The sequence below is a fragment of the Helicoverpa armigera genome, chromosome 30 (assembly GCF_030705265.1).
Source record: "Helicoverpa armigera isolate CAAS_96S chromosome 30, ASM3070526v1, whole genome shotgun sequence".
NCBI classification, from domain to species: Eukaryota; Metazoa; Arthropoda; class Insecta; order Lepidoptera; family Noctuidae; genus Helicoverpa; species Helicoverpa armigera.
Genome location: NC_087149.1, coordinates 1,182,019 through 1,197,444, shown reverse-complemented (window position 1 = coordinate 1,197,444; position 15,426 = coordinate 1,182,019). Strand labels below are relative to the sequence as shown.

The window sequence follows — 15,426 nt, the reverse complement described above, 5'->3', positions numbered from 1 at the left end:
GTTCAATCAACACAATGAACACTGGTGGTCAATACGCAATCCAATGTTAACAAGGGAGAACTCTTTCCAACACAGGTTTTCCATTAACGTCTGGGCAGGAATTCTCAACGACAACATTGTTGGCCCGTATTTCATAGAAGGGCGCCTTACTGGCGAATCTTATTTAGCTTTGCTGCGGAATATGGTGTCTGAAATGCTGGAAGAGATTCCATTAGCCAATTTAAGAGATGTCTGGTTCCAGCAAGACGGCGCGCCTCCGCACTACCACAGCGCAGTGCGTGAGTACTTAAACGAGCAGTTCGGGAGTCGGTGGATCGGTCGAGGCGGCCCGTGGCATGGCCGCCACGATCTCCTGATCTCACGCCATTGGACTTTTTGTGGAGTGAAATTAAACGACGAGTGTACGTTAGTGAGCCTACAAGTGTAGAACAATTAAAACAGCGCATACTGGACGCGTTTGACGAAGTAAAAGTAAACGAGACATACTTTTATCATTAAAAAACAATTTAATTAAACGTGCTCGTGTTTGTATTGAAAATGGTGGTGGACATTTTGAAGGACAGCTAAAATATCTGTAAGTTTTTTTGTAAATAAGTAGGTACGTAAATTCTAAGGTGACATAACAATTATTGTAAATATCAGCTGATTCAAACTTTTTAAATACGCCAAAATTACTTTTTTTCACAAGTTTTACAACTTTACTTATTTGATTTCTTTTACCACGTAATCTTTTAATTTAGTCACCTAATTTCTTAATAATTCATTTTGAAAAAGTTGGTAATTTTGTTGGTCCTAAGCCCAAATAAAGTATGAAGGAAAAGTTTGAATTGAATAAAAGTTTATTTTCCGTACACCTTTTATTTTACTTTTTCTTAGTTTTTAATCGTAACGCATCTATGCGTTTTAGTTACCTACATTCGTTATCAGCTGTTGGACGCGGGGCAAGTTCGAGCGAGAGCACGCGAATGCGAGAGCGACAGAATATTATTAATGAATACTACTATGAATGACCTGGAATAACTTGTACAATGTTTCCATGAATTGAGTGAAATTTTTGGATATAACTTATCGCTAATAACTTTGCTGATTATGAATATTAGTTTTTGAAACTTTGCATAGATAATACTAAGAACTTTTTAAATGAGCCCTTTAAGTTTGTGCACTAATTAAAAAATAGCGGTGTATAGTAGTCATCATGCATAGCCTTTTCCCAACTATGTTGGGGTCGGCTTCCAGTCTAACCGGATGCAGCTGAGTACCAGTGTGCTACATGGAGCGACTGCCTATCTGATTTCCTCAACCCAGTTACCCGGGCAACCGAACACCCCTTGTCAAGACTGGTGTCAGACTTACTGGCTTCTGACTACCCGTAACGACTGCCAAAGATGTTCAATGACAGCCGGGGCCAACAGTTTAACTTGTCCTCTGAAATATTTTGCATAACTGTTATGTTATTTTTTCAAATGTAAATTATTGGTGCTTGCAATTGAAGTATTTTTTACAGTTATCACTATGGCGCAACAATTGCCCAACTATCAAACAACATATACCCAACTCTTGAGCAACTCTCAACAAACTATCATAGGTCATCTGATGAGCAACTATTACCCAACAATCGCCCAACAGTTGCCCAACAATCGCGCAACTGTCGCGCAACTTCCAAACTACAAGCACCGTTTTAAACACGCTATCAACTCCTAGCATCATTGATTGTCTCTGGTACTTTAATTTCTAGACCATCCATGTCTTTGGTTAGAGTGATCTGACAGCCGAGCCGCGAGGTGTCTGTCAGACCGTATGCTAAGTCTAACATATCTCGTTCCTCGTCGCAGGCTTCTTCTGGTAATCTGAAAAAATAAGGAAAAATTATTACTATAATTATACTGTAGAAAGTCGTGGTAGAATAGTGGGTAAAGAACCAACCTCTCAAGTATGAGTGTGAGTACGATTCCTGGTTAGGCAAGTACCAATTAGACATGGGCGCCGCCCCAGAATTTTGCGGCGGCGGCGCGCTGATGAATTTGACACAGCGGCGGCGTGACGCCGGCGGCGTGGATGAGATATATGTATGATAAAAAAAACTTCAAAAATTAACAGATTTGCAATTCCTTTCGATTCTCCTAAAATTATTCTTGCTGTCATCCTTATAGTCATTGCCATTTCCCTCCAACGCTCATTTACACTCCTTTTTATTCATATTTGCCATTTCAATCATCTTATCTACCACCGCATTCCTAAATTCTTCCGCCAAATCGGCCCTTTCCAACCTGTGCCATTTTATGTTTGGAGGTAACTTTTCTTTGCCCTTTATTGACTTTATTGTAAACGCCACTTCCATAACAAGGGGTCTGTGTTGCGAGTATATCAAGACCCATGACCATAACCCTAGCCGGCATGCCCCTATCAGTCTGCCCCCACTTCCGGTACCTTGGTTCACTTGTCCAAAGTGACGGTGAGGTAGACAGGGACGTGATGCATCGGATCAATTCTGGATGGATGCAGTGGCGACAGGTAACTAGCACTATTTATGACCCACGGATGCCCCTCAAACTGAAGGGCAAAATTTACAAATCCGTCAGAAGACCTGTCGTCCTGTATGGATCAGAGTGTTGGGCATTGAAAAAGAAGGATGAGAATAGAGTGCATGTAGCAAAGATGAGAATGTTGAGATGGATGTGTGGGGTTAACAGAATGGACAAAGTCAGGAATGAGTATATCAGAGGAAGCCTGAAAGTAGCGTCAGTGGCAGAAAAAATGAGAGGTCAACGTTTGTCGTGGTATGGGCATGTGATGAGACGGTGTGAAACGCATGCCACAAAGAGTGTGTTGAGTAGACCGAGGAAAAGATGGATTGATTGCCTGAGAGAGGACATGAAGCAGAAGGGAGTGGATGTAAGTATGTCTGACAGAGAGGAATGGAAGAAAAAGACATGTTGCGCCGACTCCAAATGACTTGGGAATAGGGCAGGAAGATGATGATGGCTCGGAGTACTTGTAGCGGGCAGCAGAGCCCTTGCAAATGTAGACAGCCATGGAAATTTTGTCTTCTTCTCATTCCAAAATGATGGAAGGTCCGCATTTTGGAAATGGGTCGATCCCCAATAGCAGAAGCAAGATATTGCCAACATTCTTGATCTAATGGATGATCTTCGATTCCATGACCAACAGCACTATGTTTTTTGGATAGTTTACTCAAAATTGATGAAGAACTATTAATATTTAAAGAAACTGAAGTGTCCGTTTCATTCAGATAGGCAGTCGCTTCTTGTAAAGCACTGGTACTCAGTTACATCCGGTTAGACTGGAAGCCGACCCCAACATGGTTGGGAAAAAGGCTCGGAGGAAGAAGAATATTGCCTAAACAATCGCGAACAAAATGGCACGTCTTAACCTAACTCACGCCGCGCAGCTAATGTCGGCGGCGGCGGCGGCGCGCGGGGGTTTCGCGGCGTGGCGACGCCGGCGCGGCGCCCATGTCTAGTACCAATGCAACTTTTCTAAGTTTGTATGTACTTTCTAAGAATATCTAAGACACCAATGGCTGATAAAAAGGTGAAGGAAAACATCTTCAAAATCAAACCGGCATAGAAAGTATATAAAGAAGTTTGTATTCACGATTACCTACTTTCAAAATTAACTCTAGGATGAATCCTTTTTTTACTTATGTGTTGAAAACTGCATTTAGATTCGGTCATCAGTTTTTGAGTTTGTCGCGATTTCGCGAACAGACAGTCCCAACGGGGGACATAGGTAGTATTATTAGTATTAAAATATGTAGGGTCACGTGTAGTTAGAAGAATCTTAAATACCTATGTACTTACAAAAACAGACCTATATTTCATTATACAACGCGAAAAAAATAACATGGGGTCACGTGAGATAAGGATATAAAAACCTTAAAAACTTACAAAAACGATTCTACATATAATTATTTATTACAAGCAAAAATTCGTCCCGTTGAACAAAAAAAGGACTTAATAATACCATACGGTATTTTTTGTTCCAAACTATAAATCCGACTACTCGGAAATCTTTTTGAATTTCAAATAAGCTAGAATACAGTTTCCGGTATTTAAAAAAATGTCTAGTTTTTGTTTGTAATGGACAAACTGAAAACTACTGAACCGATTTTAAAAAATCTTTCACTGTTGGAAAGCTACACTCTTCCCGAGTAACATAGGCTATATTTGATCCCGGTACGGGCAGTAGTTCCCACGGGACGCGGGTAAAACCGCGTGAAAACGACTATGTAGTTGTAAAATATATTGCTAGAGGAAGTCAGTAGTTATATGTATATTTTTAGACGGTTATCATTCAATTTTGGCAGTCGTTGGGGGAGGCCTACGATCAGCAGTGGACGTCATAACGTCAATCAATGTAATAACACCCAATTCTCAACTCTCTTGGAGAACAAAATGACTAGCGGAGGTGCCATAACGGACAGCCGGGACTGCGGGATAGTTCGCGCGAGTTACCGCGGCGCTGGTACATAAAGGTTTTTAGAAGGAAAATGGTGGGTTTTAGTCAGTAAGAGTCTGACACTCCCTCGCCGCTGCTAACCCACAACCCACATCATTTGATGATTTTTGACGTCGTTAAAAAAAAAGCCCCTTATGTACCAGCGCACAGTGATTCACTCTAAGGCCATAAATCGAAAAATGTCATAGGCTTATCCCCATTAGATCTACTTACTAACTGATTAACAAGTAAAGAAACTTCCAAAAACTCTAAATACCCGTGTCATAAGGTCAACTTATTGACCACTTTTGTGCATCGGAAGTTAGCGCATCTCGAGTCTAATTATCGCAACGTGTGAGACATCAAAACTTAACACTTTGTTTTTGAGTGTCACTATTCCAAATCAAGTGTTTACGTATGGTGACAGTATGGAGGTCCAAGACCAAGGTATGTACTTCTATTATCAACTACTTTTTATTTTTTTTTAATGCGCTTAATATTTTTTTTTATTTTTTATTGAAGGTAGCGTTTTTGTAGATTTGTTTGGTATACTTTGATTTCATTTGGACCTATAACTTTTTGCTGCTCAGTGCTGCACTTGAGGCAAATGTTTTTCGAATAAAGAGGATGTTCTTATAAAACCATATAAGTTTCATCTGCATCTTTCTGCCCCTTCTTGGGTTAAAGGAGTGTCAAAGTATGCATGTCCATAGTATTGAAAAAAACTTTATATTTTAAGTTCAGCTTTCATGTTGTTTTAGGTAAAGCTTTCAAATGTTCTGTTTCGAGGACGACTATTTTTGACATTTGGCACTCTAAAGAGGGTAGTCCAAATGAAAAATGCAACATGTCCTGAATACTTTGACCGAAACATCGTGCCTTTCGGATGACATCATAAATATCAAACTAGAGACTTTAAGTAATAAAATTATGAATGTATGTAAACGAATTTCTCATTATTGGGCAAAATCAAATCGTAGTAGGTCTAAATTTATAGAGAAATATTCAGATTGGCTGAATGTAGTTGAAAATATTGATGTAGAGCGAATTGAGTTACATTTATCTCAGAAGTCTGGCAAAGTTGAACCATCAACTTCTTCATTCAGATCCCTTCCCAACAGGTTTACGAAAGTTCCCTGTCAAAAACAAAAGGTGTGCTATCAAAATATGTTCTAGATTTGTTATCTGTTTGTAGTAAATACTTTTGAGCTTGAATGTATTCTGGTATATTTTGTGTTTTGTGTGTATTTGCAAAAAAGGTTGTTCATGTATTTTTGCTGTTTTATTTTATTCCTTTGGTTGTTTTTAATATAAATAACCATTATTTATATAAATTTTTCATTAAAAGTCGCAGTATGACATGTTTTAGGTTTATCGTCTAAAACAAAATTACTGCGAGTCATTTTTACACCTAAATAGTATGATATTTTTGTTAAATGAATGTGGTTATGTTATAATTTTAATAATTTACACTTATCTTAACATATTTCAACGTGTAAAATAAATTAATTAAAAGTATTTGTGAGTTTCGTATTTATGGCCGCCTTTGTATGGAACGTGAATCACTGTGCAGCGCCGCGGTAACTCGCGCGAACAATCCCGCAGCCCCGGCTACATTACGGCATCTCCAGCTCATCTTTCTTTACACTGTGCAACTTACCTATTATAGTCATCAGGTTTTAGCACTACATGACAGGTAGAGCATGTAAGGGTACCCTCACACGCGCCATAACCTTCGATATTCAGGTCATTGTTGACAACTACATCCAGTAGTGTGTCCCCAACCTTAGCTTCGGTCTCTAAGCGTTTGCCGTCGTATAAGACGAACGTGACTTTCACTCTGAAAATAAAATAAAACCAACTTCATTAAAATGCCTTGAAAGCTTATGCAAAATCTGACAATTCAGGATGAAAATTGGTTCAGCTTAAACGTGAGATAATCGCGAACAAAAATACGTATACATGTATAAGTGAGAACCTATTTTTTTTAAGCAAGTTAATGAAGTTCTTCCTCCTGCCCTGTTCCTAATTTTATTTGTGGTCGGCGCAATATGTCATCCTCTTCCATTTTCCTTGTCACTCGTCATACTGACACTCACTCCCTTCCTATTCATGTCATCTTTCAGGCAATCCATCCATCTTTTCTTAGGTCTTCCTCTTCCTCTCCATCCATCTACATTCATACTTAGCACACACTTTGTTACATGCGTATAATATATAAGTTAATGAAGTTATAGATAGTTCAACTCAGATTTGCGCGCGGCCCTATGTGTGCGTCGGCTTGTAAATATACAACTTTCATTCGTGTGACAGTGACGTCGTCCGAGCATGACGTGTTCTTGTCGCTTTTTGTTATGGGTACAGTCGTTTACGAAAATACTAGTTATTCACGGAAAAATTATTAAGGAGCGTTTCAAAAAAAATGAAACAACATTCAAAGCTTTTTATTATTAAATATAGCTTTTCATTATTTTCTCATACGTCTTTTCAAATTGACATTGACAGCATCTAAGAAATAAATAAGGTGAAATATCTAAGATGAATTAAATACTTCTTACATATTTTCTAGCTCGAGGTACGCGCACAATAAATAAAAGTGTGGACTAAGAATGTAAAAAGAGGTATAATCTAGTATAATAATGTAAACTACATGTGTGGGGAATTTTAAAAAATTATATTGCTTCGCATAATGTCGACCAAAATAAGACGAAAATAATGAAACTCATAAATGAACGTTTAAGTCAAATTGATGAAGGGATGTCGGGTAATACTTGTCGACATGTACAAAAGAAAAAAGAAGAATACTATAGACATTTTGACATGGAGTCAGAATTTATAATTCACCTTGGAGAGCGAATCCGAAAATTCATCATTTGATTTTTCAAGTAGCGATTCATAATCATTATAAATAAATAAACATTAAATTACGTAATAACTGTTTTTCTTTAAACACCCGTATACAACCCCTAAATAACTGTATTGTACCCGACTGTACCTCTTGTCACGCACACAAAGTCACTGTATATGTACACGGGTTACCCACACATATGGCCGCGCGCACGACTGAGTTGAACTTACTATACTTAGTAATAAAAAAAAAACTATTGATATTATAAATGCAAAAATTTGTATGTATGGCTGTTTATTCCTCTTTAATGCAAAAAGTATCCAGTTGATACATTTTGATGAGACTTAGCAGTAATATAGGCTGCTTCTATCCAAACTGAGGACATCCTTTTTTGAGACCCAATGTAACTGACAACATATGTATACATACAATTTTTAAATTAAACAGTTTTTTTGAGAAAATCTGATGTTTAGGTTTTCTTGAGACTTAGTCAGTTAAAAATAGCCAATATATTGTTTATCTTACAGGATGTAGATAACATAATATTTTATAATCTTTAAGAGTATTTGTGCACTTTGAGTATTTTCTACAAATATAATAATCTTAATTTTATCTTCAACTTGATAAATAACGTTCAATATTTATTTTAAGTACCAACACCTTAAAGATAACATTGTAAGAAGTAAATACATTGTTTTAACATAATAATATAAATTTTCAATAGGTTCAACTATAGGTATTTTGTTTTTCACTACATAGTATAAAACAAAGTCGCTCTTTCTGTCCCTATGTCCCTTTGTATGCTTAAATCTTTAAAACTACGGAACCGATTTTCATGCGGTTTTTTTATCAGATAGAGTGTTTAAAGAGGAAGGTTTATATGTATAATAACATCCATTAAATAGTGGGGAAATACTGGTAATCCTGTGCGAAACTGGGGTGGCTCGCTAGTATCTTATAAAGATAACATTGTAAGAAGTAAATAACGTTGTTCAAATATAGGTATTTCTTTTGATATATAATTACACAGCTGGTTTACCGCGGTTTCACCCGCATCCCGTGGGAACTACTGTCTGTACCAGGATAAAACATAGCCTATGTTACTTGGGAACAGTGTAGCTTTCTAAGAGTGAAATATTTTTCAAATCGGCTCAGTAGTTTCAGAGGTTTTAGGGTGCAAATAACCAAATAAATATTTTTTTTTAGTGATAATAAACTTAACCAGTTCTGTAAAATAAAAAATAACTTTGTAATTTTGTACTCTACTTCTACTTATATTTCTAACATTATATTTATGGTGATTGTTTAAACCTCAACATATTTCTTAGGGAAAAGGATAGACAGATGATGTAATAAATTGATTGATGACTAAATAATTCAAGTTAATTAAACAATAGGTATGATGTAATAAATTGCTGAATTTGATTCAACTTAAGTATCTAATCTAAGAATGAATGATTGATAAGAATCTGTGGATCTAGATTTTTCAAAATTGTTTTTTCTGTACTTAGGTATTGAGAAATCCTAAAATTAACTAGCAGTAAAGGTCGCTTCCAACAGGTATCTGTGGAGATTTAAAGGGGAGACCTATGTTCAGCAGTGGACGTCCTATGGCTGAGATGATGATGATGAAAGGGTGTAGGAGTAGACACTTTATATTTATTGATAGGCACTTAGGCCCACTAGAACATGTTCCCTGATAACATAAACATCCATATTTTCTAATGACAACTGTTTAATTAGTAATTTTAATGTGAAAATTGATAGTAAAAAGTTGTTTTAAGAAAACTGAAGTTTATGATAAGGAGCAACAGGTAAAACAGGAAGCTACACTTAAACTAGCTAAGAAAATGCTAAATAGACATGATAGGAGTGATATATGAATATCTATATACGAAATAGTTGGCAAAGGTACAAAACGACCAGGTATTTCTAATATTTGTTCACAAATATTGACGTTAAATCAACAAATAACGGAACAAATTCTAAATTACAAATATGACGTGGTATTGACTAATTACAATAAATATTGACTTACTTTTCATCTTTTAACGCTAATTCGGTCGTCGATAAAGGCGCTATGCTCCTCCGGTTCGCGAAATTCGATGTTACAGCGTTGTTCTTAAGCGAACAACGTAGATTTCGCGTTGACAAATGTTTCATAAAATTCCGTAACATTTTGTCCTATTTCGAAGCCACTGCAGGGTTTTAAAACGCTGAATCACTCCGCACCGCACCCCTGTGTATTAAGTAATTCAGTGAGATAGCGTCTAACAGATTTATGTTAATAAAATTATGATAATTTCACAATTTATTCTTGACCTTACAAATTTTAGGTTACACAAGATGCGTTCCGTGTTTGACTTTGAACTGAATGTCAAATCACCTGGTTTGTTCAAAATGATAACAACACAATTATCAAACAAGCATAAGTATTTTGGTCTAAATAATAAATGCTCTTCCGCAACGTGATTTAAAATCATAAATGGCTTTTAAAAATAGGAAAACTTAATTATCAACACGATTGTTTTGCATTTCTGCACAAAATAGGGCTGTAGTTGCTGAGTGTAATGAAAAACCTTTTCACCTGACGTTGACGTTTTCACGTTGGCGTCACGTTTTGTTATTGCAATAGGAATAAGTAAAATGATAGAACGTTATTATTGTACCCCAATCATTAAGCATTAAATAGGTCTTATGCACTTATCATATTATAAAATGTTCTACTTGTAACTTTGTAGTATCTCAGATAGACCTCCAGGAAAGTTTGAATTTTCTAGTTCGTTAGATCCCGAATAAATAACTAAACGTAAAAATGTTGAGTTCCATACCCTAAACTCTGAAAATGCTAGTTCTTTAACAAAAAATCTAAATACAGGTAATAAATAAAAAAAATACAAATATAATCGAGAAACAAATTCTTAAGTTATATTACTCTGTTATTAACTAAAACAGTTCTTACCTTCTTGTGACATCCTAAAAGACTTGTATTTATCATAATAATGCATTAAAATCACACATTACGCGATAATAATATTATAATATTTAGCTTCGGACTATTCCAGAAAAACTTGAAAAGTTCAAGATAACATAACTGAAAACTGGAACGCAATTTCCGCACATACTTGTCAAAATTGCATCGTACTGTGAAGTCAAAATAATTAGAAATTTCTAATTTTCCTTTTTTTCTCGAATATATTTCCACTAAATTCCGCTGAAACATCGAGAATATAAACCCAACAGTTTAAAATGTCGGACAGGTTAAAAAATACGGGCCAACCTAACGAGGAAATTATAGATGAATTGACAAAAGATTTAAAAACTTCGCTAAATACCACGGAATCGGTTGAAGAGTTCGTTATAAGTCCTGGCACGAGCGCTGAAGACTTCCCTAAGGCTTCCGGGGACGCACCACACACAAGCGGTAATATTTTCCGTCATTTTTATAACATAATCACTTGGGCGTAGTCGTTAATGAAAATGATAATTTTTCGATGCTAATAAGCATACTAATTAAACGTGCTAGAGTACTAGGCCCTTTGTTTATAAATACAGTATCCATAATAATTGTAAAAAGATGGACGAATCATAAAGGAAAATGCTATCTTATAGTATTGTAACAAAAATTGCAATTGTGCAAGACACATTTTTAAAATTTGGTTAATTACCTTTGTTTATAATAATGGAACTCCTTTCAAAGTTCTTTTGTTTCTGAGAAATTAAGTAAGAGCTTGCAGCTTAGTCAAAGTTGTGCGGATCATCATTTGTCTAGCCTTTTCCTAAACATGTTGGGGTCGGCTTCCAGTCTAACCGGATTCAGCTGAGTACCAGTGCTTTACAAGGAGTGACTGCCCTATCTGACGACCCCCTCAACCCAGTTACCCTGGCAACCCGATACCCTTTGGTTAGACCGGTGTCAGACTTACTGGTTTCTGACTACCCGTAATGACTGCCAAGGATATTCAATGTTAGCCAGGACCTACTATTTATAATCATATAACCGAAATTAACCTGCAAATGTGCGATATAGAAAGATATATTATAACACCTAGACCAAAGCCAACAAACATGGTCATCTCACAAATCTTGACCACACTGAGAATAGAACCTGGGACCTACTTTTGGTCCGTCCGGCATAGTAAGCTTTGCACCAACAGTGATGTCAAATTTTAAACCATTGTTAATATTTCACATAGTGTAGCATTTTCCTCAATCCTGATAGGTAAAGATTTGCATCTACTTAACATTCAATATCTGATTTCAGGAATATAGAATTTCCTCCTCTTTTGGAAGGCGGTTAAAAGTTGGGTTTTTTAAGTTAAAAACAATTTAAAACTCTAAATTTTAATACTAAAATCATGATTGATAGACCCCAATACGGGAAAGCATGTTAATATTAGTCCTGCACCTGATCTATCCACCGGTGTCATTAGGCTATGAGAGTGAAGGAATTGCACCGGTGTCCAAGCAAATGCTTGTGCACTGGAATATGTCCTGTACAGCTGGCTGATCTCCTAATATGCCAAGTCCAAAATCTGCCTTTGACCCTTTTATTATTTATACACAAATATCTAAATATAAGATTTTCTACATTTAATTCAATATTATTATGTTTAAAAAGCGCTCTCCGTCCTCTGCTCTAAAAACTAACTTTGCTGTGCCTGACAGGGTCCGTAATTGTTTCTTTTAATTTTACCCACCAGCCTGTACACATTATGGTATGCAATAAAGTTATTGAGTACTAGCTGGTGCCCGCGACTTCGTCTGCAGGTTTAGTATTTCGAACAATATGTTTACAAATTGTAGCCTATGTGTTATTCTGATGTATAAGCTATATTATTGTAAAGTTTCATTAAAATCCATTCAGTAGTTTTTGCGTGAAAGAGTAACAAACATCCATACATCCATACATACAAACTTTCGCGTTTATAATATTAGTAGGATTGAGTATTTTTTATTCAATCAAGTAACTCATTTTCCAGACACACCAACACATTCCGACACCATAGAAGACCAGGACCTGGACCGAGACTACAAGGATGACGATGGAGCCAAAGCAGACAGCGACACAGATATAGACGAGACTTCTCTCAAGGATGCTGAAGTGGACCTCACCGATGACCAGAAGGAAGAACGGAAGATTATAGCTGAAGAGTTGAAGAAGTGTGGCAATGAAGCGTTTAAGATCGGTGATTATGAGAGGAGCATTGAGAAGTATACTGAAGGTAGGTGACTTTTATCTTTTTTCTATCTAATGCCCATTTTAATAACCAATCCGTATGTTGTTTTTGGGATAAGAGATTGAAATTTTACATCTATACTAATATATTATGATAAAATAAACAAAAAAAAATTGTATTTTTGTTGGTTTGTTTGTATTCAAAAACTACTGGACCGATTTTTTAAATTCTGTACCTGTGTTTACTTGTTTCATCTTTAAATAAAAAAAATAAAAAATTCTCTCACTGCTGGAAAGTAACACTCTTCCTGAGTAACATAGGCTATATTTTATCCCGGTACGTGCAGTAGTTCCCACGGGACGCGGGTGAAACCGCGGGAAAACGGCTAGTAGTTGATATGAAGCTTGTGTCAAAAGACAGTCTCTGATCGTAAAAAACGAATAGATCGGATATTGAAATCCGCAGTTAGAGTATTTTACGTCATGAAGACAGATTGCAAATAATTTTCTAATTGATTTTGCTAAATTTCTATGAATTTATTTACAAAAAACAGGCAAGACTTGACAGACTTTAGTGCTTGCTATAGTGATAATATTTCTAAGGAAATATCTCAGTTAAAATATAGACTTGCAATTTAACGCAAGAAACATGATTCGGGAATTCCCCGTCATAGATTTGAATCTGCACGTTTCAATACATGCTATTCACAAAAAGTTTTCACCTACTAACTGGTTTAAAAAAAGTATAAAAATATTATAAACTCGAAAGTCTGTAAATCTGTTTGTTCTTCCTCCAGCACATACGGCTGAACAGAAATTGATTGAGGAAACTTGACAGTAACATAGCTTATGTAAAGTCTACTTCTTTTCTGTGTGCGGGAAGACCTTCCCTTAAGACGCGGGTATTTCTTAACGAATATTTTACTTCTTCTTCTTCTTTCGTGTAGATGACATGTCATATATTGAGACTACACTATGTCAGCCCAATATGCCGCCACAGCGAGAGCACGGCCGGATGCGCTCATTAAGTCCTCCCGCGAGCAGGTTTCAGGGCACAGTGGACATGCGATAAGGTGGGACATCGTCTGCACGGCAGCCCCGCACTCGCACCCAAGTCAGAGAATATTTTACTTATAGGTACTTTTTCTACATTCCAGGATTACGAACATGCCCCCTGCAGTTTTCTCAGCAGCGTTCAATATTATACTGCAACAGGAGTGCAGCGCGGATGAAGTTACAGAAATATGCTCAAGCCGTCAAGGATTGCACCAAAGCTATCGAACTGGATGATAAATATCTAAAAGCTTATATCAGGTAAGCAGTTATTATTACTTATTGCCAGTAAGTCTGACACCAGTCTAATCAACAGGTATTGGGTTACCCGGGTAACTGGGTTGAGGAGGTCAGATAGGGCAGTCGCTCCTTGTAAAGCACTGGTACTCAGGTACATCCGGTGAGACTGGAAGCCGACCCCAACATAGTTGGGAAAAAAGGTTCGGAAGAAGAAGAAGTTTTTATTACTTATTTAAAATTTTCTCTGGTGAATAAAACAGATCTTGATAAAATTAGAATTTGATAGCGTAAGCCATCATCTCCCGAGCCTTTTCCCAACTATGTTGGGGTTGTCTCCCAGGCTAGTAGAATGCAGCTGATATATTATGTGTGTCACACGGAGCGACAGCCTATCTGATCTCCTCAACTCAGTTACCCGGGCAACCCCTTGATAAGACTGGTTGTCAGACTTACTGGTTTCTGACTACCAGTAACGACTGATGCATTTTGAATGTGTATTTTTTATTATAACAAAAATTCTATATTTACTAAAATATAACGCAACAAAGGTTGGGAGTGGGGGCTCGTGACGTCACGTCTTTGTACTTAGAAGTGACGTAACACAAAATTCAATCATGTTGTATGTTCGTTGTTATTTGTTTGTGAGAAAAAAGAAAAAATCATCATCATCTCCCTAGCCAACTATGTTGGGGTCGGCTTCCTATCAGACCTCCTCAACCCAGTAACTGGGCTAGACTGGTGTCAGACTTAGTGGCTTCTGACTACCCGTAAGAGAAAAAAAAAATACTTGTCCATAATTTTAGGGTTAGGGTCCGTCTTTTGACGGACTAATTACTTTTTTAGGGTTCCGTACCCAAAGGGTAAAACGGGACCCTATTGTTTTCGCTCCTCTGTCCGTCCGTCCGTCTGTCACCAGGCTGTATCTCATAAACCGTGATAGTTAGAGAGTTAACATTTTCACAGATGATGTATTTCTGTTGCCGCTAATAACAAATACTAGAATAAAATAAATATTTTGGGAGTTCCTATACAACAAACCTGATTTTTTTCTAATTTTTGCTCTGGTACGGAACCCTTTGTGCGCGAGTCCGACTCGCACTTGTCCGGTTTTTATTAATTCATCTTTTTCTTTTCAGGAGAGCTCAATCATACGAGGCGACAGAAAAATTCGATGAGGCACTAGCAGATTTCAAAAAGATCTTAGAATTAGATCCAGATCATAAGGAGGCTAGGCAGGCTACCATCCGTCTTCCCCCATTAATAGAGGAAAAAAACGAAAAACTCAAAACCGAAATGTTAGGAAAACTCAAAGATTTAGGCAATATGATTCTAAAACCATTCGGTCTGTCCACGGAAAATTTTCAAATGGAGCAAGACCCGGTATCGAAGGGCTACAAAATTAATTTCAAACAATGATTTATTTTAAGCAAATTGTGATAATAATGTTATTATAAAATATTTATGAGGAGTTTTGTTGTTTTATTTTAAGTATGATGTTGTTCTAGCTGATTATCGGCTACGGCGGCTGTTCTCATACAAGATAAGTCAGCTGCGCAGGACATATATTATAGTGCGCAAGCATTTGATTGGACTGCGGTGCACTCACTATTCCTTCACTCTCATAGCGCGATGGGACAAGGGCTTTATG

At 36.9% G+C, this 15,426-nt stretch overlaps 2 protein-coding genes and 1 long non-coding RNA gene across 5 annotated transcripts; 2 read left to right on the top strand and 1 right to left on the bottom strand.

The window, feature by feature from the left end:
- Positions 1–518: 518 nt before the first annotated feature.
- LOC110383149 (adrenodoxin) lies at positions 519–9,791 on the bottom strand. 3 transcript variants are annotated; one of them, XM_021343893.3, is made up of 4 exons: positions 9,634–9,791; positions 9,345–9,545; positions 6,119–6,298; positions 519–1,847 (listed from the first exon to the last, which is right to left on the bottom strand). In XM_021343893.3, exons 2-4 carry the CDS (start codon positions 9,482–9,484, stop codon positions 1,691–1,693), a joined length of 477 nt encoding a protein of 158 aa, XP_021199568.3. In that variant the 5' UTR covers positions 9,485–9,545; positions 9,634–9,791; the 3' UTR covers positions 519–1,690. The 3 variants fall into 3 exon arrangements, with proteins under 3 accessions (XP_021199568.3, XP_021199567.3, XP_063898968.1); XM_021343892.3 differs by having other exon boundaries at positions 9,629–9,786; XM_064042898.1 differs by lacking the exon at positions 9,634–9,791 and having other exon boundaries at positions 9,345–9,622.
- LOC135119150 (uncharacterized) lies at positions 4,552–5,729 on the top strand. The gene is made up of 2 exons (XR_010278008.1): positions 4,552–4,905; positions 5,220–5,729. It is a non-coding gene; the product is annotated as an uncharacterized LOC135119150 (long non-coding RNA).
- A 629-nt stretch (positions 9,792–10,420) lies between the features above and the next one.
- Positions 10,421–15,246, top strand: LOC110383270 (tetratricopeptide repeat protein 1). The gene is made up of 4 exons (XM_049848260.2): positions 10,421–10,730; positions 12,289–12,531; positions 13,643–13,799; positions 14,915–15,246. Exons 1-4 carry the CDS (start codon positions 10,556–10,558, stop codon positions 15,192–15,194), a joined length of 855 nt encoding a protein of 284 aa, XP_049704217.2. The 5' UTR covers positions 10,421–10,555; the 3' UTR covers positions 15,195–15,246.
- The last annotated feature ends 180 nt before the right edge of the window (positions 15,247–15,426 follow it).

Excerpts from the sequence above, each read along its gene's own strand:
- LOC110383149 (XM_021343893.3), bottom strand. The coding sequence starts at position 9,484 with ATGTTACGGAATTTTATGAAACATTTGTCAACGCGAAATCTACGTTGT. Across the intron at positions 6,299-9,344 it reads TTAGCGTTAAAAGATGAAAA|AGTGAAAGTCACGTTCGTCT; the intron begins GTAAGTCAATAT and ends TTTTATTTTCAG. Across the intron at positions 1,848-6,118 it reads AAACCTGATGACTATAATAG|ATTACCAGAAGAAGCCTGCG; the intron begins GTAAGTTGCACA and ends TTATTTTTTCAG.
- LOC110383270 (XM_049848260.2), top strand. The coding sequence starts at position 10,556 with ATGTCGGACAGGTTAAAAAATACGGGCCAACCTAACGAGGAAATTATA. Across the intron at positions 10,731-12,288 it reads GGACGCACCACACACAAGCG|ACACACCAACACATTCCGAC; the intron begins GTAATATTTTCC and ends CTCATTTTCCAG. Across the intron at positions 13,800-14,914 it reads TATCTAAAAGCTTATATCAG|GAGAGCTCAATCATACGAGG; the intron begins GTAAGCAGTTAT and ends TTTTCTTTTCAG.